At 39.1% G+C, this 24,807-nt stretch overlaps 1 protein-coding gene across 3 annotated transcripts in view; it reads left to right on the forward strand.

Annotated features, from left to right (window-relative positions):
* The window catches only part of Ugt3a2 (UDP glycosyltransferases 3 family, polypeptide A2), a 35,405-nt gene that overhangs the window by 8,177 nt on the left and 2,421 nt on the right, over positions 1–24,807 (forward strand). For 2 of the 3 annotated variants that reach the window (XM_006520049.1, NM_144845.3), the window contains 4 exons: positions 7,373–7,487; positions 17,721–18,255; positions 21,419–21,650; positions 23,521–23,740. In XM_006520049.1, the coding sequence (XP_006520112.1) occupies positions 7,373–7,487; positions 17,721–18,255; positions 21,419–21,650; positions 23,521–23,740 (1,102 nt within the window). The remainder of the gene's footprint in view (positions 1–7,372; positions 7,488–17,720; positions 18,256–21,418; positions 21,651–23,520; positions 23,741–24,807) is intronic. The other variant, XM_011245349.1, reaches the window with a different exon arrangement.

Below are 24,807 nucleotides of genomic sequence, written 5' to 3' on the forward strand. Positions count from 1 at the left end.
GGCTACTTCTACTTGTTGTTTTGGACTGTTTGCTTGGAAAATTGTTTTCCAGCCTTTTATTCTGAGGTACTGTCTGTCTTTGTCCTTGAGGTGGGTTTCCTTTATGTAGCAAAATGTTGGGTCATGTTTGTATAGCCAGTCTGTTAGTCTATGTGTTTTATTGGGGAATTGAGTCCATTGCTGTTAAGAGATATTAAGGAAAAGTAATTGTTAATTCCTGTTATTTTTATTGTTAGAGTTGGGATTCTATTTTTATAGCTATCTTCTTTTAGGTTTGTTAAAGGATTACTTTCTTGCTTTTCCTAGAGCGTCATTTCCCTCCTTGTTTTGGAGTTTTCCCTTTATTATCCTTTGAAGGGCTGGATTCATGGAAAGATATTGCATGAATTTGGTTTTGTCATGGACTACTTTGGTTTCTCCATCTATGGTAATTGAGAGTTTTGCTGGCTATAATAGCCTGGGCTGGCATTTGTGTTCTCTTAGGGTCTGGTCTGTATAACATCTGTCAAGGATCTTCTGGCTTTCATAGTCTCTGGTGAGAAGTCTGGAGTAATTCTAATAGGTCTGCCTATATATGTTACTTGACCATTTTCCCTTACTGCTTTTAATATTCTATCCTTATTTAGTGCATTTGTTTTTCTGAATATTATGTGTTGGGAGGAATTTCTTTTCTGGTTCAGTCTATTTGGAGTTCTGTAGGCTTCTTGTATGTCCATGGGCATCTCTTTCTTTAGGTTAGGAAAGTTTTGTTCTATAATTTTGTTGAAGATATTTATTGGCCCTTTAAGTTTAATATCTTTATTCTCATCGATACCTATTATCCATAGGTTTGGTCTTCTCATCGTGTCCTAGATGTCCTGGAAGTTTTGAGTTAGGATCTTTTTGTATTTTGCATTTTCTTTGATTGTTGTGTCCATGTTTTTGGGGAATCTTCTGCACCTGAGATTCTGCCTTCCTTGTCTTTTATTCTCTTGCTGATGCTTGCATCTATGGTTCCTGATTTCTTTCCTAGGTTTTCTATCTCCAGAGTTGTCTCCCTTTATGATTTCTTTATTGTTTCTACTTTAGATCCTAGATGTTTTTGTTCAATTCTCTCACCTGTTTGGTACTGTTTTCCTGTAAGTCTCTAAGGGATTTTTGTGTTTCCTATTTAAGGGCTTCTAGCTGTTTGCCTGTGTTTTCCTGTATTTCCTTCTTAAAATCCTCCATCATCACTATGAGAAGTGACTTTATATCCATGTGTTGCTTATCTGGTGTGATGGTGTATCCAGGACTTGCTATGGTTGGAGAGTTTGTTTCTGATGATGCCAAGTAACCTTGGTTTCTGTTGCTTCTAGTCTTGTGCTTGCTCACTGACATCTGATTATCTCAAAAGCTTGCTGCCCTCAATATATCTGATTGGAACCTGTCCTTCCTATAATCCCAGTTGATTCAGGACTCCTCAGAGTACAGTTTTCTCTATGATCCTGTGATTCCTGTCTCCTGTGAACCTGAGATTCTGGGTGTGTCAGAGTTATTGGCAGTCAAGCTTCCTCTGAGACCCTAAGATTCTTTTGTGACCAAGCTCCTGTCATCTTCGGATCCTGGAATCCTAAGTTCCTGGGCATGTTACAATGCCTGGAAGTGGTGTCTCCTCTGAGGATTGTGGGGCTGTCTGGTCTGTTTGAAATCAAGGTTTAGTAGTACCAATTAGAAGGAACCTGAGTCTCTGGTCAGGCAGGGCTCCCATATCCTTGCTCCTGCTGTCAAAGGCCCATCATAATTGGTTTTGAACAGATGTTGTGTTCCACTCACCAGTGATCCTAAGATCGCATGGAGAGTCCTCTGAGGTCTGTGGGACCGACCATCGATTTACGCACAAGGTGATGCAGAGCTGGCTCCTACCAGAAGAGACTTGTGGCCCTGGTCACTCAGGTTTTCTGCTTCCCTGCCACTGGCTCAGGCCTGGCATGATTGGATTGGAACTGAGGTTGTGTTCCACTTACCAGTGATCCTGAGATCGTGTTGCGAGTCCTCTGGGGAACTTGGGACCGCCTGCTGATTTGCCCCCAAGGTCTATATGATGTATTTTGAAGGATTGAAGTTTTTTAGGGTTTATACATAATTTCGAGTAATGGATTAGTGCCAGGAAGGAGGGTTTAATGGTTGGAAGTTATAGTTCTTTTCTTCCCATAACAAACATACTTAGACTCATTTTAAATTAACTTATCTATCTATCTATCTATCTATCTATCTATCTATCTATCTATCTATTTATCTTTCTACTAATCCACCTATCTACCTAACTATCTATTTGATTTGAGAAAGGGTCTCATGTGTCCCAGGATGGCTTCAAAATTGCTTTATAGTAAATAATAACACTTATTTTCTTGTCTTTCTTCTTCCACTTCCTGAGTTCTTGGATTATAAGTATGTGCCAAAAAATTCGATTATCAGCATCCAGTGTTAAGACTTTGTATACACTAGCAAAAACTTTAACAACTGAGCAATGTATCAATATGTGTATGCCTCACTTCCTATCAAGCATACATCTTAAGTAAACACTCTTGTTTTGGTAGATGAATGCAATAACACCACTGATCCTTAGTGATTTGATATAAATATTCAGGCTAGGACATGTTTTTATAATTGTTCTTGATTACCAGGCAACCTTTATCCCTTCTAGCAGGCTGGTTCTTATTTATAGTGAAGATTAGATAAAACAGAAACAAAAACAAACAAACAAACAAACAAACAAACAAAAAACAGATAGATAAATGTAATGAAGTCCCTCATTCAGAGTTCATTTTCCAGATTAGAATGCAGGCCTTCCTTTCCCTAACAGCACTGTTCACTTTAATCCAGAAGAACTCAAAGTATAACATTTCATTCACTATGTAAGGTGAAGTCGGTTCACTACTAGTGGGTCTAAGGAAATTAAAGTATGTGTTTATCCTTAAATATGAGAATTCACAGATACAGGGAAACACACACACAGAGACACACAGAGACACAGAAAGAGACAGAGACAGAGACAGAGACAGATAGAGACAGACACAGAGAGAGAGAGAGACAGAGAGAGAGAGAGAGACAGAGAGAGATAGAAATAGACACACACACACACACACAGAGATAGAGAGAGAGAGAGAGAGAGAGAGAGAGAGAGAGAGAGAGAGAGAGAGAGGTCACAATCACCATGTGAAGTGTCATCAGCCAACTGACTCTCTTCTGTGTTGAAAAATATCAATAATTGAATCAGGGATAAGGGTATAGAGAGGGCCATGTGTACCCTCTGGATATCATTCCACTTGACTGTTTCTGTAACACACTGCTGAAAGGAGGAGGGATTGGCAAGTTTGGATTGACCTGTTTCTAGGAAATCTCAGTTCCAGACTTTCTCTCACAGAGCACTCTACTCTCTCATGTACCACTCTGTCCTTGCTGGCTTAGCCTATAAATTCCTTCCAGCTGTCTTGTCCTTCCTAAAATCTGAATTTAATCTTCTCATTCAGGATGAATGCCTGAGTGGATTTGAATACGTCCTTCATGACCTGGATTCTGAAAACTAACTCCAATGGTTACCAAGTATCCTGTGCCTCCTAATGAACAATGTGTGAAGAACATTTTACACAGACAGTATTTCTAGTTTAGATTTTTAGTCATTTAACATGCAAAGCAGATCTGTCTATTTTTCCCTTTTGTTCACACTTCATTCTGAAAAGTAATTTACTGGGTTAGCATTGACAAATTCATCATAACTAAAACAATCAGTTGTACATATATGGATATCAGTGTTTAAATATCTGAACACTGTGAAGTTTTGTCATCACAGAAGATTTCTCCTCCCTAGCTCTTCACGATGTTTTTTCTTGGCCATCTTACTTCCTAGGAAGCTTTGGTGGTCAATATAAAATATTGCTATGTTAGTTTGTATCTTCTGGGCTTTACATGAATGGGACCATAAATTAAATATTCTTTTAGATATTATGTAAACATCCATTTGTATTTGTGAATAATTCAAGGCATTTCTTAGTCATATCCTATTGGCATGGTTAACTTATTTAGTTTCCTATAGATAGAGTTCAGGCTATGTATAGTTTTCTGTGGTTAAAAAATAATCCTTTGTGAATATTTTGTATACACACACACACACACACACACACACACACACACACACACAGAAATGCACTCACACACATCCACATACCTCTGTCTAAAACCTCTATTTCTCTAGGTTGATAGGTGTGCAGTACCTGAAGGTCTTTATATACAATTTCATTCAAATAAATAATGCATTCTTGTCACACCACTGCACTTACTCCTCTAACCTCTCAACCTCTTGTCTATTTCTCTTCTTTTTTGCAATTCAATCCCAAGTCTGTATTCATGTGTCTGTGTGTAAGTGTGTGTGTGTGTGTGTGCGTGAGAGAGAGAGAGAGAGAGAGAGAGAGAGAGAGAGAGAAAGATACAGAGAGACTGAGAGAACAACTGTATTTAACTAAAGTAACTAGTTGCACAAGCATGTGACTAGGACTATCCATTGGAGTTTAGGAAGCTCACTAGTGGTCAAACCATTGATGACAATAACTGTACCCCTCAGCAACCATGGACAGTCCGCAGTAGTTTCCCAAGGAGGGCAGATTTGCATTAGCCATTCTTTATCCTGTCTGGAAGTCAGGTCCAGTGTAGGCAATCACAGCTGTAGTGAAGTCACAGACATGCCATGTTCAGAAGATAATGTTTTGTGACCCCCCCTTTCCCTCTATCCAGCTTTTATCCAATTCTCATCCCTTCTGTGCAATGCTGCCTGAGCCCTGGAGAGAGTGATGTAGATAGAGCTGAGCACTGGATGTTCTCAGCACATTGAGCAGACATGGTTCTTTGCAATTACTACAGTTGGGTGCACAAAGAAATTCTCTAATGAAGGCTAACAGCAATACTTAAAATACTCAGGTATAAACATAAATATTTATAAGGTGGTTTGAAAAACATATCCATTTAGTTAAAGAAAATAGTAATTTCTTCCATACCAAAATATGGCCTCCCTAAGTCATGGACGTTTGAAGAAGTTTACAGTGCTGGGTACTTTTACCCCACTGTACAACAGGCTTTAAATCCAGTCAGAAGGTAGAAGACCACCTTCATAACACTGGGCACGTTTTCCCTGTAGGTCACTATTGTAACATAGGAGGCCCATCATTTATGTGAAAGTATTGATGAATTTTGCCCCCTAGTGTCCTGTGTAGCACCTTTCAGTCAGAAGGGAGGAAGCTCCATGTTCAGTCCCAGTTCGAGTTTGTTCTGCCTTATAACCAAAGCTGTGGTGACCTCAGCTATGTGATCAAGATCTGCTGGGCAATCAAGAGCAATGGCAGCAGCCTATGCTGTCTTGAGGGCTTCATTGGCCTCCAGATCAACAACTCCTAGGAATGTGTCCCACACTAGCACAGGGTCTTTTTGTTTGATTGCTCTTGACTTCTGAGATCAGCATTATCTAAGTATACATGACATCTCTATTTAAACAATTTAAAACATGTTTTATGAATGGTTTTGACAGTAAGCTTCTTTACTGACTGTGTATGTGTGTGTGCATGCTAATGTGTGGAGATCAAGGGACAGCCTGCAGGAGTTTCCAGTATCTGAATCCCAGAGATCAAACTCAGGCCACCAGCCTTGGCAGTGAGTACCTTAATCTGCTGAGCCATCTCAGTGGCCCTTTGAGATTTTATTTTCTTCTTTTAAAATTATCTTCTAAACTAGTGGATTTCCATATGTCTCCTGTATAGTCTTTAGCTTTGTTTAGCTGTTCTCCACCTCTCTCCTAATCTCTTTTTGGTTATTGCTTCATTTCCCTTGCCAATGGTGGGTGTACTTAAAAGTTTCTTATATTTACAACTTTCCCCCGAGAGACCCAACCAATATCATTAAAAAGAATGGCCACACTCATGGAAATTTTGAGTGTTTTCCCCCCATGGAACATTTTAATAGCATTAAAAAATCTGCAGATGTGTAATCAATGGGGATAGAAAGGGCATTTTCCAGGATTCTGGGTGATTGATGACTGTGTTGTGTGGGCACAAGCATCCTGCTGGATTTACTCATCTGTACATTGTGTTGTGTATGGGATCCATTCTAATACTTTATATGAGCACCGCCTGGCAGATGTGCAGATTAGAGGCATTCACTGAGGTGAGTCAGCCACAGTTGGTGCTGGAATCTCCAATTATGACTGAGTCTGAGACACCAAGTTAGTGTGGGACTGTGTCAGATGAGCAATGAACAATGAATGGATGTTCCCAACCTATAGTCAGTCTTCAAACACAAATTATTGAAACTCTCTAGTTAGGATCACTTGAGGATTCTGGTTTAGGCCTACTTATTTTGATTTGAAATTCTCATCAATAGCAAGAGAGGATGAATTCAGTTTTTTTCTTCTTTAAGATGAGAGATATAGCTTGAAATTGTCAGAAGTGAAACCTCAAAGGGAAATCATAGTGTTCATTGTGAATGAGTAATAAGGGGAGAGCCAGACTGGCCAGTTGGGGCATAGCAAACTTTCTCTCCTCCCTCCCTCCCTCCCTCCCTCCCTCCCTCCCTCCCTCCCTCCCTCCCCCCTCCCTCCCTCCCTCCCTCCCTTTCTTCCTTCCTTCCTTCCTTCCTTCTTTCCTTCCTTCCTTCCTACTGTTCATGTTTCTTTTTGACTTTGCATCTTGACTGTGAGTAGAACCTTTGTATTTTCTCAAACAAACAAGCAAACAGAAAGAAAGAAAGAAAGAAAGAAAGAAAAACAGAGATAAAACCTGTTTGTTATCACATACTTGTAATCCAATTTCTTGACAGCTTCAAAAAGTAGGTTTGTGAATTGAAAGTCAATCAAAAGTTAGAACATGACTATCACAAAACAACAAATAAACAAACCAACCACTAATATGAAATGAATATCAATTAAAAGGCAAACAAACAAAATTATACTTCATCTATTTCATTTTGATATTTCTTTGAAACACAGAAAACTGCAGTCAAACTCATTTGTAATTAACAAAAATTGCAAATCACTATGGTGACAAAGTTGCTGAATTACATCACTTTAGAATATTTACTTCTGTGTTTTCTTACTTGTAAAGTGAAAAAATGGTAGCTATGTCTTTAAGTGAAGGGCATTATTAGAATATTTCATTATGTAGACTGTATAAAATTCTTGAATTATTGTAAAGTATCAGTAAATATGATTAGAATTCAGAATTGTGTAGAATAAAATAAATATAAGCCCACTGGAAAACAAATAAAATTTCCACATAGATGTGATATTAATTAAATTAACTGTCCTTATTACCATAATAACGTGTGGTATATTGTGATAAATTTAAATTTTACTCAGTTGGTCTTTTCTTAGATTTTAGAAAGGAAAAACCATCATATCAAGTTATTAATTGGCGTCCACCTGAAGATCAGGAAAAGAAATTTGCTGATCTTAGGCATCGACTTACAGAAGAAATAACTTATGGCAGGTAATCTTTTCCATTTCATTGAACCAAACTATTGCTAATCAAGCCTTACAAGTTGGTAGAGGATGGATGCATGATGCTTTCAGTGAGCTTAAGGGGAAGGATGACTTGGTGCTCTGATGGATACAGGGATAGATGTGTTTGGATTGTGCATGGTAGTTCACTCTTGGCTAGATAAATGATGGGCTGAAGTAATTCTCTAGAACATGGGAACTGTGCCTTATTATTATTATTAAGTTACCTGTCAACAAGTTTCCTGTCATATATGCCAGTACTGTCACTTCAACTTCTCAACTCAGGGAAAGGAGAGCCACCTTCTTCAATGTACTTTGTCACCTTCTTATGTAAATTCACTAATAGAGGGAATGCCTGTAGGCTTAGAGTTTTTAAATCATACTTTAATAAGGATTCATAGATGCTTCATTCTTCCTCCTAGCCCACTCACCAAATATAGAAGAGAAAACTGGTTAATAAGGCAATGCAGACTTGTTTAGAAGTGGTTGTTTGGGGCAATTCCAAACACAAATCAGTAGTGGTAGTCCAGTCCAATCAGCAACACCAAACACAAATCAGTAGCAGCAGCTTGACCCATAAGAAACCTTGAGGCTCTGAGGAATCAGCATGAGTCCTAGGAGGTGGCAGGCAACAGCCAGAACACCATGAGATGTTCTTTGGCATGTTTGTCTCTATGAAGTTATGACAAGTGAAGATCAGAGAAAACCAGCAAAGCATTGCTGAGTGAACCAACACAAGAGCATCCTCGCATGTCTGTGGGTTATATTTATATTCTTTCTAAGCATCATGCACCCTCTCAAGTGTCTGCTCCAGCAAAGCATTGCATGTCCTCTAATGTGTCTGCTTCAGCAAAACATCCTCTCATGTGTCTGCTTCAGCAAAACATCCTCTCATGTGTCTGCTTCAGCAAAACATCCTCTCATGTGTCTGCTTCAGCAAAACATCCTCTCATGTGTCTGCTTCAGCAAAACATCCTCTCATGTGTCTGCTTCAGCAAAACATGTTCTTACAGAACTGCTTCAAGGAAAACATCATGTCACACAACTGAGTTGATAGAGAAACCAGAAATTTCTTCTTCAAATCCCCTTGTACATGACTGTGTTATTAATTGGTCCTTTCCTATCAAACTTGCCTAAAAGCTTTCTTTTTATTTTTCCTTTTATTGAAAGTAATTTTTTCACATTATGTATTCTGATTACAGTTTCCCCTCCCTCTACTCCTCTTTACTAGATCCACTAACTTTCTGTCTCATTAGAATAAACAGGTTTCCTTTTATTTTATTGGATTTTTTTAATTTACATTTTAAAACTCAACAATAAAATTTATTCTCAACAATAAAAGAATCTCTGGTAGAATCACCATCCCTTACCTCAAGCTGTACTACAGAGCAATTTTGATAAAAACTGCATGGTACATTCACAGCGATAGACAGGTAGATCAATGGAATAGATTTGAAGACCCAGAAATGAACCCACACACCTACTGTCACTTGACCTTTGACAAAGAAGCTAAAACCATCCAGTGGAAAACAGACAACCTTTTCAACAAATGGTGCTGGCTCAACTGGCAGTTATTACGTATAGGAATGGGAATTGATCCATTCTTATCTCCTTATTCAGTGCTCAAGTCTAAGTGGATCAAGGAAGTCTACATAAAACCAGAGAAACTAAAACTTATAGAGTAGAAAGTGGGGAAGAGACTTGAATATATGGGCACTGGGAAAACATTCCTGAACCGAACAGCAATGGCTTGTCCTGTAAGATCAAGAATCGACAAATGGGACCTTAAAAAATTGCAAAGCTTCTGTAAGGCAAAGGACAATGTCAATAAGACAAAAAGGCGACCAACAGATAGGGAAAAGATCTTTACTAATCCTAAATCCAATAGGGGGCTAATATGCAATATATATAAAGAGCTCAAGAACTTGTATGTCAGAAAACCAAATAACCCTATTAAAAATGGGGTACAGAGCTAAACAAAGAATTCTCAACTGAGGAATACTGAATGGCTAAGAAGCACCTGAAAAAATGTTCAACATCCTTAATCATCAGGGAAATGCAAATCAAAACAACCCTGAGATTCCACCTCACACCAGTCAGAATAGCTAAGATCAAAAATTCAGGTGACAGCAGATGCTGGTGAGGATGTGGTGAGAGAGGAACACTCCTCCATTGCTGATAGGATTGCAAGCTCATACAACCACTCTGGAAATCCATTTGGCAGTTTCTCAGAAAACTGTAGATAGTACTACCAGAAGATCCAGCAACACCACTCCTGGGCATATACCCAGAATATGTTCTGATGTGCAATAAGACACGTGTTCCACTACGATCATAGCAGCCTTATTTATAATAGCCAGAAACTGGAAAGAACCCAGATGTGACTCAACAGAATGGATACAGAAAATGTGGTATTTATACAATGGAGTACTACTAAGCTATTAAAAACAATGAATTCATGAAATTCTTAGGAAAATGAATGACTCTTGAGTATATCATCCTACGTGATATAACCCAATCACAAAAGAACACACATGATATTCACTTACTGGTAAGTGAACATTAGCCCAGAATCTTGGAATACCCAAGATTCCATTTGCAAATCTCATGAAACTCAAGAAGAAGGAAGACCAAAGTATTGATACTTTGTTTCTTCTTAGAAAGAGGAACAAAATACCCATGGAAGGAGTTACAGAGAAAAAGTATGAGTAGAGCCTGAAGAAATGACCATCTAGAGACTGTTTCAACTGGGGATCTATCTCATAAATAACCACCCAAACCAGACACTATTGCATATACCAACAAGATTTTGCTGACAGGACCCTGATATAGCTGTCTCCTGTGTGGCTATGCCAGTGCCTGGCAAATACAGAAGTAGATGCTCACAGTCATCTATTGGATGGAATATAGGGTCCCCAATGAAGGAGCTACAGAAAATACCCAAGGAGATGAAGGGGTCTGCAACTCTGTAGGAGGAACAACAATATGAACTAACCAGTACCCCCAGAGCTCATGTCTCTGGCTGCATATGGAGCAGAGGATGGCCTAGTTGGTCATCAATGGGAGGAGAGTCCCTTGGTCTTGTCAAGATTTTATGACCATGTATTGGGGAATGCCAATCCCAGGATTTGGGAGTGGGTGGGTTGAGGAGCAGTTAGAGTAGGGAGGGTAGAGGGGATTTTCAGAGAGCAAACTAAGAAAGGCTATAGCATTTGAAATGTCAATGAAGAAAACATCAAAAAGAGAAAAAGAAAAAAAAAAAAAGAAAGTAAATATTTTTCTGACTATATTCTGATTATAGTTTCCCCTCCCTCTCTCCACTCCTCCTAGTACTTCCCTAATAGATACATGACCTTTCTGTATTTCATTAGAAAACAAACATGTCTCCTTTTATTAATTGGGTATTTGTTGTGTCCGGCCAGCAGACCACAACCTGGGTTCTAGCCTGGAAAGGCATTTTGGAAACCTGGAAGAGAAGAGGGGCTAGGTGGCGAGAGAAAGAAATGTAGCCAAGACGGTTATTCTGATCAAAGCTCAAATTTTACTGTTTCGACACTCAGTTATGAAGGAAGTGGGAGGGGACCCGATTCCCGCCGAATAATCTCTGGTCCAGTAGAAAGGTGCCCGTGTGTGGCTCCACAGGTTCCAGCAGTGGGCGTGGCAGAACAAATGAGCAGGAATCTCCACCCCTGAGCAAGCAGGTTTCAGGCTGGGGGAGGGGAGACTACATTTCCTCCCTTTTATTAACAAAATTTAAAAAAAGAAAAAGATGGCCTGAGGGGGGGAAAAAAGGTAAACTTCAAGAAGCATTAGTTAATAAAATACTTTTCACTTAGGAAACAATATACACTGAAAGATTAAAACTCTTGGCTTCTTGTATAGAAGCAGAAACAATAAAAATTTTTCTTACATAATGTAAAGTTACATTAGCCATACCTAGAGGCAAAGTTTTCTAGTGATTACCAGTTCACTAGAAGCAAAACTCTTTGAATTTAAGCATTATTTTAAACATCTGAATAGATCTGCAACACTGTTAAAAAGAAATTCTCTTGAACACAGGGAAAAAACTTTCTCAGGCACTGTTTGCAAGACAAAAGAAAGGCCACAAGCTGCTCTGGGGCTGCCCAGAGCCATGTATTGACTCAAAAGTAAAATACTTTTTAATCTGAGCATCTTGGCCCTCTTGTAATAAGGACCGATTTTAGAGGAACAATTTAACCATCTACGCCTCTAATTTTTGATACTCTTTCTTAAGATGACTTACAGTTAAAACGTTCTTCACAACTTTAGTGTTGTGAAAAAATTGCCCGTACTGCAGTTTCCTGCCAGGCAGCAACTATAGCCAAACTGTTTGTCTAATTTATTCACAAAGACAAACATAACTAGATAACTTTGTCACAGTTTTGTATGAAGTGAGCTGTATGAGCGCTCTCATAAGATGATTACTCTTGTAATTATCTTAATTACAGTATACAGGTGAATTAAAGATCTTAAATTTGAAATCAAACTGCAAGCTGCAGTCAATGGAACAATGGCAGTTTTAACCATAATTTTTAAGTTTTTTGTTCAAGGTTAGGATAATACCTACAACCTTGGGAAAGCAAAACCCAAGTTTAAAACAATTTATTATCTTTAAAATAAATATTAGAAGCATTACTATCATATTACGAAGTTTGGATGCCAATTAATACCTATGAATAGCTATTAAAGCAAGCTTTAATGCTTTAATAAAAAGACATTGCTTTAAATCTTATCTTAAATTTTACTATTTAGGATACGAACCACATTAATTATTACCTAAACTAGAAATATCTTTAGAGACCCAGCCTCTTGGCCTGCTTTATGCCACGTGTCGGAAGGACTCTAAACTTGAGTTATCAAATTTAACACTAGCCATCTGTAGCAGTGTAACAATTATTAATCTTAACCAACAACTTATGAGCTGAATGTGAAGACATGCAGAGCACATTTTCAATAAAAAAGAACCAAATGAAGCAGTTATATTTAGACCAATCAGAGAATATTAAGTTTTGTAGCTACAATCATAGAATAAAAAACACTTTACCATTGTCAAACACATTAATCATGAACCATTTATTAGCTTTTTTACTCTGGAACTAAGAGGCTGTGCACTCGCCCTTATTTCCTAAAACGAACAGTTTTTCCAGCAGGGGCCCTCCCGCCATGTGTCTGATTCCTGGCTGAAACACGTGGCAGCTCTCGGCTTTGCAGATAAAGTTTTTTATACAATCTTTATTATCCAACATAAAACATAGAACATTCATTCATACAGACTGGACACGAACATACATGAATCGAACACGAGAACAGATTGGTGCACCGGACATTAGACAAGACACAAAAGGGAACAGAGTACTCCTGCTATAAGGCCCAGAGAGAAATTTCTCTCTGCTTTTTGGGACATTTTCCTCCCTTATGATGCATTTTTTATTAACTGGGGCAATCCGCCTATTCCTTTTAATAAACCCTTTCTTTTCTCATGCCTCATGTAGCTTCAGAGAGCTACGGCCTACCGCCTGTTACCCAGCTCCTCACTGCTGAACCTAAGTGAACCAGCGCTCGGGTTTAACGCTGTCTCAGCTTAGCCCATACCTTCTTCGGTATGAATTTCCTTTATCCTTTATTTTATGGAGCTCCAAACCAGCAGCGTCTCTTCCAAAAATCCTTTGCCGTTTCTCAGTCCCGCGTTGGTTCGCCAATTGTTGTATCCGGCCAGCAGACCACAACCTGGGTTCTAGCCTGGAAAGGCATTTTGGAAACCTGGAAGAGAAGAGGGGCTAGGTGGCGAGAGAAAGAAATGTAGCCAAGATGGTTATTCTGATCAAAGCTCAAATTTTACTGTTGCGACACTCAGTTATGAAGGAAGGGGGAGGGGACCCGATTCCCGCCGAATAATCTCTGGTCCAGTAGAAAGGTGCCCGTGTGTGGCTCCACAGGTTCCAGCAGTGGGCGTGGCAGAACGAATGAGCAGGAAGCTCCACCCCTGAGCAAGCAGGTTTCAGGCTGGGGGAGGGGAGACTACAGATATTTTCTTTATTTTCATTTCAAATGTTTTCCTCCCTCCTGAAAACACCCTATCATATCTTCCCTCCCTTTGATTCTATGAGGGTTTTCCTCCACCCACCCACCCATTCACACCTCCCTGCCCTCAATTACTCTAAACTGGGGCATCTATCAAGTCTTCATATGTTCAAGGACCTCTCCTTCCATTGATGCATAACTAGACCATCCTCTGCTACATATGCAGCTGTAGGAATGTGCACTCCTTTGTTGATGGCTTAGTCCCTGGGAGTTCTGTGGAGTCTGGTTGGTTGATATTTTTGTTCTTTTTATGGGGTTACAAACCCCTTCAAGTCCTTCAGTACCTTCTCTAACTCCTCTATTAGGGATTCAAGGCTCAGTCCAATGGCTGGATGTGAATATGTGCCTCTGTATATTTTAAGGCATTCTTTTATTAGATATTTTCTTCATTTGCATTTCAAATGCTATCCCAAAAGTCCCCTATTCCTACCCCCACCCTGCTCTTCACCCCACCCATTCCTGTTTCCTGGCTCTAGCATTCCCCTGTACTGGGGCATATGATCTTTGCAATACCAAGGTCCACTCCTCCCATTGATGGACAACTAGGCCATCCTCTGCTACATATGTAACTAGAGATACAGCTCTGTGTGGTACTGGTTAGTTCATATTTTTATTCCTCCTATAGGGTTGCAGTGAGATTGCAAGCTGGTACAACCACTCTGGTAATTAGTCTGGTGGTTCCTCAGAAAATTATACATAGTACCACCAGAAGATCCAGCAATTCCTCTCCTGAGCATATACCCAGAAGATGTTCCATCTTGTAATAAGGTCACATGCTCCACTATGTTCATAGCAGCCTTATTTATAATAGCCAGAAGCTAAAAAGAACCCAGATGTTTCTCAACAGAGGAATGGATACAGAAAATGTGGTACATTTACACAATGGATTACTACTCAGCAATTAAAAACAATGAATTCATGAAATTCTTAGGCAAATGGATGTATCTGGAGGATATCCATTTGTGAGGGCGTACCATGTGTGTTCTTTTGCAATTGGGTTACTTCTCTCAGTATGATATTTTCTAGTTCTACCCATTTGCTTAAGAATTTCATGAATTCATCATTTTAATAGATGAGTAGTACTCCATTGTGTGAATGTACCACATTTTCTGTATCCATTCCTCTGTTGAAGGACATTTGGGTTCTTTCCAAGTCTACATAGTGGAGCATGTGTCCTTATAATATGTTGGAGCATCTTCTGGGTATATGCTGGGTCATCGGGTACTATGCCCAATTTTCTGAGGAACGGCTAGACTGATTTCCAGAGTGGTTGTACCAGCTTGCCATCCCACCAGCAATGGAGGAGTGTGGAAACAACTTTCTACGTGTTTTTTGCTTTTAATTAAAAAACATACTTTATTTTGTGAAAAGCCATATGGTTTCCATAGGAAGTAAAACTAATGATTGTCTATCTTTAAACAGAATAAAACAATAAGTCAGGCTACAGAGCCTCTTTCCATAAAACATATTAGAAATCATTTTTATCTAAGTGAGTCACAATTTTATTTAGCTCAGGCACTGCTGGCCTCAAAGTCACAATCCTAAGACTGACCTTAAACTCTTGATCCTCCTGTCTCCATTTCCAGAGTGTTGAAATTACAGGCTTGTGTTTATCTAGCTGCAGAACTATTTCTTTATTTCTTTATATTTTTATTATTTAAATGCATTTAATACATCGAGCACAGTAATACTATTGATTGTCTTGAATATCAAATATTACATAGATGTTCAGAATTGAGAGTTCATCTTGGTAGATTTTACCTTTGTTGAGTATGAAGTGTCCCTCCTTGTGTTATTTGATAACTTTAGGTTGCAAGTTGATTTTATTCGAAATTAGAATGGCTAATAGAACAAGCTATTCCAACTTGTTTCTTTGGACCATTTGATTGAAAAATTGTTTTCCAGTCTTTTACTCTGAGGTAGTGTCTGTTTTGTCCATGAGGTGGGTTTCCTGTATACAGCAAAATGCGGGTCTTGTTTACGTAACCAGTCTGTTCATCTATGTCTATTTTATTGGAGAATTGAGTCCATTGATATTAAGAGATATTATGGAAAAGAAATTGTTGCTTCCTGTTATTTTTGTTGTTAGAGTTGGGATTCTATTCATGAGGCTATCTTCCTTTAGGTTTGTTGAAAGATTACTTTCTTTCTTTTTCTAGGGTTTAGTTTCCCCTCCCTGTGTTGGAGTTTCTCCTTTATGATCCTTTGAAGGGCTGGATTCATGGAAAGATATGTTGTAAATGTGGTTTTGTCATGGAATGTTGTATGCCGGCCCATGGCCTACATGAACCAGGTACACCTGGGAGGCAGACTGGGGCTGAAAGAGACTTAGACTTTGAGAGAAATTAATGAAGACAAAGACACAATTCTGTTCAAGACCCATGAGTTTACTAAGAGACCGTGCATTTAAGGGGGAAGGCCCATCCCTACCCCACCCCCAGTCCACTCTTGGTGTCTGGAGCCATTCTGCCAGCACTCAGTGGCCAGGCTGGTTGCTTATTCAGGAATCTCTCAGGAAGACAGGTTCAGCCTCTTGGCAGGTAGCAGAAGAGCAGGGCAGTTGTCACTTCAAAAAGGAGCCAGCCAAGTCAGAAAGCTGCACTGCAGGTGGCCCCACCTCAGTGGCCACAAGGTTTGTACCAGCCTGCTTCAGGCTGTGGGAGGCTACAATGGAATACCTTGGTTTCTCCATCTATGGTAATTAAGAGTATGCTGGGTATAGGCCTGGACTGGCATTTCTGTTCTCTTATGGTTTGTATGACATTTGTCCAGGATATTCAGGCTTTCATAGACTCTGGGGAGTAGTCAGGTATACTTCTGATAGGTCAGCCTTTATATGTTACTTGACCCTTTTCCCTTACTGCTTTTAGTATTCTTTCTTTGTTTAGTGCATTTGATGTTTTGATTATCATGCGTTGGGAAGAATTTCTTTCTGGTGCAGTCTATTTGGAGTTCTGTAGCGTTCTTGTATGTTCATGGGCCTCTCTTTCTTTAGGTTAGGGAAGTTTTCTTTTATAATTTTGTTGAAGATATTTACTGCTCCTTTAAGTTGAAAATCTTCATTCTCATCTATACCTATTATCCTTAGATTTGGTCTTCTCATTTTGTCCTGAATTTCCTGAATGATTTAGCTTCGGTTCTTTTTGCCTTTTCTTTGATGTTGTGTCAATCTTTTTTATGGAATCTTTTGCACCTGAGATTCTCTCTTCCATCTCTTGTATTCTTTTGGTGATGCTTGCATTTATGGCTCCTGATTTTTTTCCTAGGTTTCTATGTCCAGAATTGTCTCCCTTTGTGATTTCTTTATTGTTTCTCCTTTTTTGTTTAGATCCTGAATGGTTTTGTTCAATTCCGTCACCTGTTTGGTTGTGTTTTCCTGTAATTCTTTAAGGGATTTTTGTGTTTCCTCTTTAAGGGCTTCTATGTGTTCAGCTGCATTCTCCTGTATTTATTTATGGGATGTATTAATGTCCTTAAAACCCTCTACCAGAATTATGAGATATGATGTTAAATCTGAATCTTCCTTTTCCGGTGTGTCGGTGTACCCAGGACTCACTGTAGCAGGAGTACTGGGTTCTGATAATGCCAAGACGTCTTGGTTTCTATTGGTAAGATACTTACATTTGCCTTTTGCTATCTTGTATTTTCTGGTGTAAGATGTTCTTGCTGTCTCTGGCTACAGATTGTTTCCCCTGTGAGTCAGTAAGCCTGTGTCTGGGAGACCAGCTCCTTCCTGGCAAGACCAGTGCACAAAGGACTAGGAAAAGCCCCACCTCCTGGGTGCAGATGTCGGCCCATAGAATCCTGTTCCAGCTGCTCTGCCACTTCTGGGTGGACCTGAGTGGACCTGCCTTAGAGAGTCACCAGAGAGAAAATTGTCATCTTTCCTGAGCTTGTTCAACTTTTATATTCATATCTTTTCATACCCTACAAATATCATTAGTGAATGTTTAGTACTATCCATAACTGAGAATCCTATATCTAATGTTGAATAATAAATTGTGTAAAAACATACAAAATATCCTTTGGGAATTAAGCATAGTAGCATTCCATATAGTGTGTAAAAGCTTATTAAAATATTTTTTGTGTTTTAATTTATTTGTGTGTTTATTTATTACAGGTCCAAACATCACACCCTTCTAAAGATCCATCAATACTTTGGGGACTTATGCAGTCAATTATTAAGCAGAAAGGACATCATGGACTTCTTAAAAAATGAGAACTTTGACCTAGTACTTCTTGATTCAATGGATCTCTGTTCTTTGCTAATTGTTGAAAAGCTTGGGAAACGATTTGTGTCCTTTCTTCCCTTTCAATTTAGCTATATGGACTTTGGGTTACCAAGCGCCCCCTTGTCCTATGCTCCAGTGTATGGTTCTGGTCTAACTGACCAAATGGACTTCTGGGGCCGAGTGAAGAACTTTCTGATGTTCCTTGATTTCTCCATGAAGCAAAGGGAAATCCTTTCTCAGTATGACAGCACTATCCAGGAGCATTTTGTGGAAGGCTCTCAGCCAGTGTTGTCTGACCTTCTACTGAAAGCTGAGCTGTGGTTTGTCAACTCTGACTTTGCTTTGGATTTTGCTCGTCCCCTGTTTCCCAACACAGTCTATGTGGGAGGTTTACTGGACAAACCTGTTCAGCCAATACCCCAAGTAAGTGACAAATTAGCTCTCACTTTATATTTTATTCAGAGACCTACAATACTCAGGTAGGGGTTGTCACTTGTCAGAGATGTCCTGAAAGGAAGTGCCTCAAGGTAAGGGAGATATTTGCAGCCTACACTTTTATGTCTGTGTAAGTACAGTGTCAGAATGCCCCAGGCTGATATTGAATACCTAGTTATATGATAATAACTATGAATTATTTTTGTCCCTCTGTAGTCCTGGATTGGGTAGAATGACTCTTTTAGTTAGTATTGATATTTCCGATTGAAATTTGATTACACACACAGAGACACAAACACCCAAACACACACAGACACACAGAAACATATTTATTTACATGTATATAAACACATGCACACACAGATATATGTACATACACACACACACACACAGGTGGATCAGATACTGCCACGCAGAGAGATGAAATAGTTGTCAAAGAGAAGAACGGGGAGAAATGTTTTGAAAGAATGCCTGACAAAGCAGTATGGAATTTACTCTGTAGGGTATTTGACCACATGGTTCTTTAAAGATCATGTTAGAAGCAAAATAGACAGTTGTGTTTGTTGATATAAGAAGCAGACTTTGTATTGAACCTTTCGCAGAAGATTAAAGACTGCATTTAACTATTGGAAATTTTGAGTTTATCAAACTTTACAATTACATTATTTAAAATATGTGAAATGGGTAATTCACAGAGAATATGTAAGAAATACACCATATGTACAACAAATATGAAATAAAAATATGAAGAAAATGTAAACAATTTAAAGAAGTAGTAGATAATAACTTAAGACTTAAATTCTGGCTTTATAGAATGAGAAGAGTTTCCATATCCATTATCATCTCCATCAACACGATAAGCTAATCAGAACTCTTAGAAATATATAGAGTATTCTTTAAATTTATTTTTAAAATAATTTTATATTTCTTAAGTTTTTGTCCTGCATATATGCCTGTGCGTGAGACATAGGTGTGCTTGGGTCCAGAAGTGACCAGAAGAGGGCACCAGATTCCCTGGAGCTAGAGTTACAGAGGGCTGTGACCTGCTATGTGCTTTACTGGAAACTTTACTGTGGTCCTCTATAAGAACATCAAGTTCTTTTAGATACTGAGCCATCTCTCTAGCTCAAGGATCTTTTCCAGTAAGAACAGGGTACATATCCTTCTCTAATTCACAAAACAAAATCCTTGGTTTGTGCATTAGAACACCGTCAGATGATAACAACCCCAGTAAATTTCAAAATCTTGAATTAGTGCAAAAATCTCATATCACAGTGGGATGATATAGAAATCAAAAATATATAAAAATAGACAACATGCTCTAAAACAGTCAATGAGACAAAGGGGGAAAATCAAGAGGAACATTTGAAAATACTGTATATCAAGGAGAAAGGGAAAAACACATTGGGATAATAAAATGCAATATAAACAATTCTGTACATCCTTTTTGGCTGTCATTATCTCTTTTGGTGCAGACAAGGCAATGGAGATCGATAATATAACCTTTTACTATATGGAACCTTTTACTCTTAGAAAGGAGAGGCTTAGAAATCACAGCAAAGATTATTGAAAAATGAATATTAAAGCATTGGAATCAACTGAACAAAAGAGAATAGTATACTGCAAACCACTAGAGTCATTGAGAAAATGAATAAGAAAGAACAATCAAGTAACTAAATCCTAAAGTGAAAAATTGCCCATTTTATTTATTTATTTATTTATGTTTTTCGAGACAGGGTTTCTCTGTATAGCTCTGGCTGTCCTGGAACTCACTTTATAGACCAGGCTGGCTTTGAACTCAAGAATCCACCTGCCTCTGCCTCCTGAGTGCTCAGATTAAAGGCATGCACCACCATGCCTGGCACCCACACGCCTTTAATCCCAGCACTCGAGAGGCAGAGGCAGGCAGATTTCTGAGTTCCAGGCCAGCCTGGTCTACAGAGTGAGTTTCAGGACAGCCAGTCTTACACAGAGAAACCCTGTATCAAAAAAAAAAAAAAACAAACAACAACAACAACAACAAAAACAAAAACAAAACAAATCAAAAGATTCTAAGGGAGCCACAGAAACATGTATCATCAAATTAGGTGACCTACAGGAATGGACAAATTCCTAATGCTATCTGTTTACAAACCTGGACTTGAGAGAAATAAAACATCTGAAACTTGTAAGATTATATTAGGTTGGAAATGCCAAACAAAATCTTTCATCAAGAAAGTCTAATATGACATAGATTAACTGGCAAATTAGGTGAAACACTTAAAAATCAATGGCAGTTCCTCTATAAATCCATGGCAGTTGTACAGGGAGGAATCCTTCTCAACCCATTCTATGAGTCTATTATTGCTCTGTTACCAAAGACAAAAAAGAAAACCAGATGATAACGAAGCTGGTGAAGGAATCTTGTGTATTCTATTACATATTTGTTGCCTACTTATAAAATAATGCAATTGATATTAAAAAAAAAAACGTTTGCAGGGATCTCAACTTTTTAAACAGAGAACTACTCTTAACAATTAGGTTACTCCCAAGGTTATACTTTAAGCAACAGAAATTAGTCACTGAAATAAATCTTGTGTATATGCATATGTATATGTATATTTACACGTATTTAGACATATCTTGGTTGTCAACTAAAGGCAGAGAACTCAGATATTTACAACATTAATATTGGGGGTTGGCATATGAAACACTTGAGCACCAACCTATGTAACCCCATGTTATGATACAGAGACAGTGATTTCTTGGACAATAGAGAAGTCCCCAAAGCCACCTCCCCTCAAATTCTATGTTTATGTGTGACTTTTTGGAGACCCATCACCAGCACACTAAGTGACTGAGTTTGAGTTTTGTACCTAACATTGTGACCCAAAATAAGCTGGGAAATTTTGGAAATATACTTCTGTCAGTAAAACCACAGGCTACACATTTTATAAGACTTCATGGTGAAGAGATGTCTGCTAATAAAAGCAGTAACCATGAACACGGTACACATGGCACATCTGAACAGGGCCTATGGAAGGACTTTTATCATATAGGACATAATCAACTGAAGCAAAGATTTATTTAACACCCAGCCTGCTTTCGTGTCATGCTGCTTTGGCCTTTACAAACCACCTCCTTTTCCTTCTTCCCTCTATGATTCTTCTAGGACTTGGAGAATTTTATCTCTCAGTTTGGAGACTCAGGTTTTGTCCTTGTGGCCCTGGGCTCTATAGTGAGCATGATTCAGTCCAAGGAAATTATTAAGGAGATGAACAGTGCCTTTGCTCACCTCCCTCAAGGGGTGCTATGGACATGTAAGACTTCTCATTGGCCCAAAGATGTCAGTTTGGCCCCAAATGTCAAAATCATGGATTGGCTTCCACAGACTGACCTTCTAGGTAAGCTCCTCTTCGACCTGTTACTTTCCTTCCATTCACATGATGGATATCTGATGTCTGAACACTTGGACTGGCAGAAGAGAAGTCTTCTGATAGGTAAAGATTTATCTCCAGGAGGCAGGCAATCACAGCTTTTGAATGATAACAGCTTCTTGAAGGAACCAGGCTGCAGTCTAGTCTGGCTATAGCAGCAACTTCCTTATTTTTTTCCCAACTCAGACAGGTCTCATATCTGTAATTAGATATGATCAGTGACATTGCCTTGATGTAACAGTATCTGAGATTGAATAGTGCCGCAGACCCTCTTGGTCCCTGTGTCTGCGTGGAACGGGTCTCTCGACGCGGGTGGGCAAAGCGTGGATGAATGACAAACAGACACACACAGGAGAGGTCGTGTGGAATCTGAGTGTAATTTTAGAATTGAGCATTAGACCTTTTATGCAGAGGACAATAAGGAAGTTGGGTGACAAATTCGCAAGGTACAATTGAGGTAACCAGAATCTTACATAAAACAGAGGAATGCAAACACAAAAGGTCTAACAGTAACCACATGGGATAGAATACATTGATAACAGCTGGGATCAACAAGGGCTCCACCTAAGATTCACTAATCTTAGAAGCCAGGGTCAAGGGCTTCGAGCCCTTGCCATAGTTCCTATTTTAGTATCTTGTATAGTCCACCTTCCCCTTAGGCCATTTTAAATACATGTGTATGGGTGTAACTCTGCTATAGTTTCTGGTTTCTCCTTTGGTCTGAAACTTTCTTCTTCCTTAGTGATGGTAAATTCCTGTATAAGGGAGTGACTTAGCTTTTACAGTCTTACTGAATTCCAAGCCCTTGATCTTGGTCAAGGACGTTCTAGGACTGTTGGAACACTGCAGAAGGCTTTAGCCATGTCAGAATTCAATTTTAAAAAGCACTTATAATAGGAAAATACTGAAAGAGAGCACGTGGATCCATACACTAGACTAATGCGGTAATGGAACACGGGAATGAAAAATTAATGTATGGGTAGAGAACGCTAGACTCCAGGGGGAGAGCTTCCTTGAAACTCTTTTGCCTCATGAGTGACTTTTAAGCCTTTCGGCTTGTCCAGCTGACTCTACCGGAGAGCGTAGCAGAATAGGATTAATATAACACCATCTTGAACAATATGTGAACTATAACTACTTTCTGGGGGCAGTTGGCACTATTTGTTAGCACCATTATCACAGAGACATGAATATACTTCAGCGATTATAAAACACAAATATGAATGTAAACATGTAGACGCATCTTGGTTGTCAGCTACAGGCTGAAAACTCAGACACATACATGACCATTGGGGGTTTGAGGACATAGGAAAAAGGCTCACTTTCCAGGGAACGTGGGTAGATTTTGTGTGAGGTATAGTTTGGGATAATTTCTATATGATCATAAGATATATTTGATTGCTTTCAAGATGTTGCAACAGACAAGACCTATATATCTAGAAGTGTTTGGCTTACCATCCCCCTTTGCTTTCCTTGAAGCAGAGGAGATAGCAAACAGAATATAAGCTTTATAAGAGAGCAGGTATGGAAAGCAAGAGATTGTAGAGGTGACAAAAGAGAAGAGAAAAGCATCATTGGAAGGGACAAGGGTGAATAGGAGGACAGAAAACATGTCTGGCTTGTCACTCTCCTTGTAGCTGGGTGTATTTGGATTGAAGTAAAGCATTTCTCTGCAAAGGGAAGGTTAGACACAATACCCTGGAACATTGCAAATATCAAAAGCAAAACCAATGTCCATTCTCTGCAGCACATGGGTATTTCTTGAGTCTGCTGCTTTACCTAGTATCTGACGCTTCCATAGTGAAATCTTGGACCATCTCTCTATCTTTTGCAACAGCTCACCCTAGCATTCGTCTGTTTGTCACTCATGGAGGGATGAACAGTGTGATGGAGGCTGTCCATCATGGAGTACCCATGGTGGGGATTCCATTTTTTTTTGACCAACCTGAAAACATGGTCCGAGTAGAAGCAAAGAACCTTGGTGTTTCTATTCAGCTACAGACGCTCAAGGCAGAGTCATTTGCGCTCACCATGAAAAAAATCATAGAAGACAAGAGGTATGCAGCTTTCTGGGTTGTGGTCCGTAAGACTGAATGCAGGCCTGACACAGGGATCTGTGTTGTCTGTTTTCCAGTGAAACTAGAATTTTGTAGTTGTGTTATAATAAGTGTGTGGTACTTGAAGGCCCTGCTTTTCCTTTGCCATTAATCCTAATTTTAGGTAAAGTACTGAAAAAATGCTTCTGTCTATGGTTGTATGATGGTTTCTTTTCTACAAAGTACCTTCATGACCTCTCACATTTTGGGTACCTATAGTAGAATTCCAGTTGAACCAGGACAGGATATTTACATGTTTTATTTAAATTTATTTTCATAAAATGTTCTTTTTTATTAGATATTTTCTTTATTTACATTTCAAATGTTATCCTCTTTCCTAGTTTCCACTCTAAAAATTCCCTATCCCCTCCCCTTCCCCCTTCCTCATCAATCCACCCACTTCCATTTCCTGGCTCTGGCATTCCCCTAACTGGGGCAGAAAACCTTCACAGGACAAAGGCCTCTCCTCCCATTGATGACTGACCTGGCAATCCTCTGCTTCAAGATATTTACATGTTATTATGACTAATCTCCCTGAGGACTTTCTCTTTGACATCTCTCCATCACCTGAATTGGTATTGTGTTTCCAACAGTAGCATATAGAGAGCACACAACATGAAGAAGCAGTATGTATCAATTTTATTCTGTTCCTAGGACACAGGGCAGTTCTGCTATAAAGGAAGATTTTACAAATCTAGCACAAGTAGGGCAGGAACAGGAGTTTGGAGACCCACATAGCTCTTGCCCATTCAGCACTATGACTTAACAACTCAACAAGGGTAAATATTCAGGTTTCAATGTCCTAATGGCTTCAATCATATATACATCTCTTACATCTGTTCACAGTATTCAATTTACTCATTCTCTCTGTGCTATAGGGTATAAAATGTGTTTTTTTCTTTTGTATAAACAGTGAGCACTTTTCTTAACTTCCTGTGAACAATGCTCCCAGTTTCCAGCCCAGCCCCTTCAAAGGCTTCTTCTAACCACTGTTCTTCCTTCAGTTTCCCTCTGCTTAAACAAGTCTC

This window comes from Mus musculus, chromosome 15, assembly GCF_000001635.26.
Source record: "Mus musculus strain C57BL/6J chromosome 15, GRCm38.p6 C57BL/6J".
NCBI classification, from domain to species: domain Eukaryota; kingdom Metazoa; phylum Chordata; class Mammalia; order Rodentia; family Muridae; genus Mus; species Mus musculus.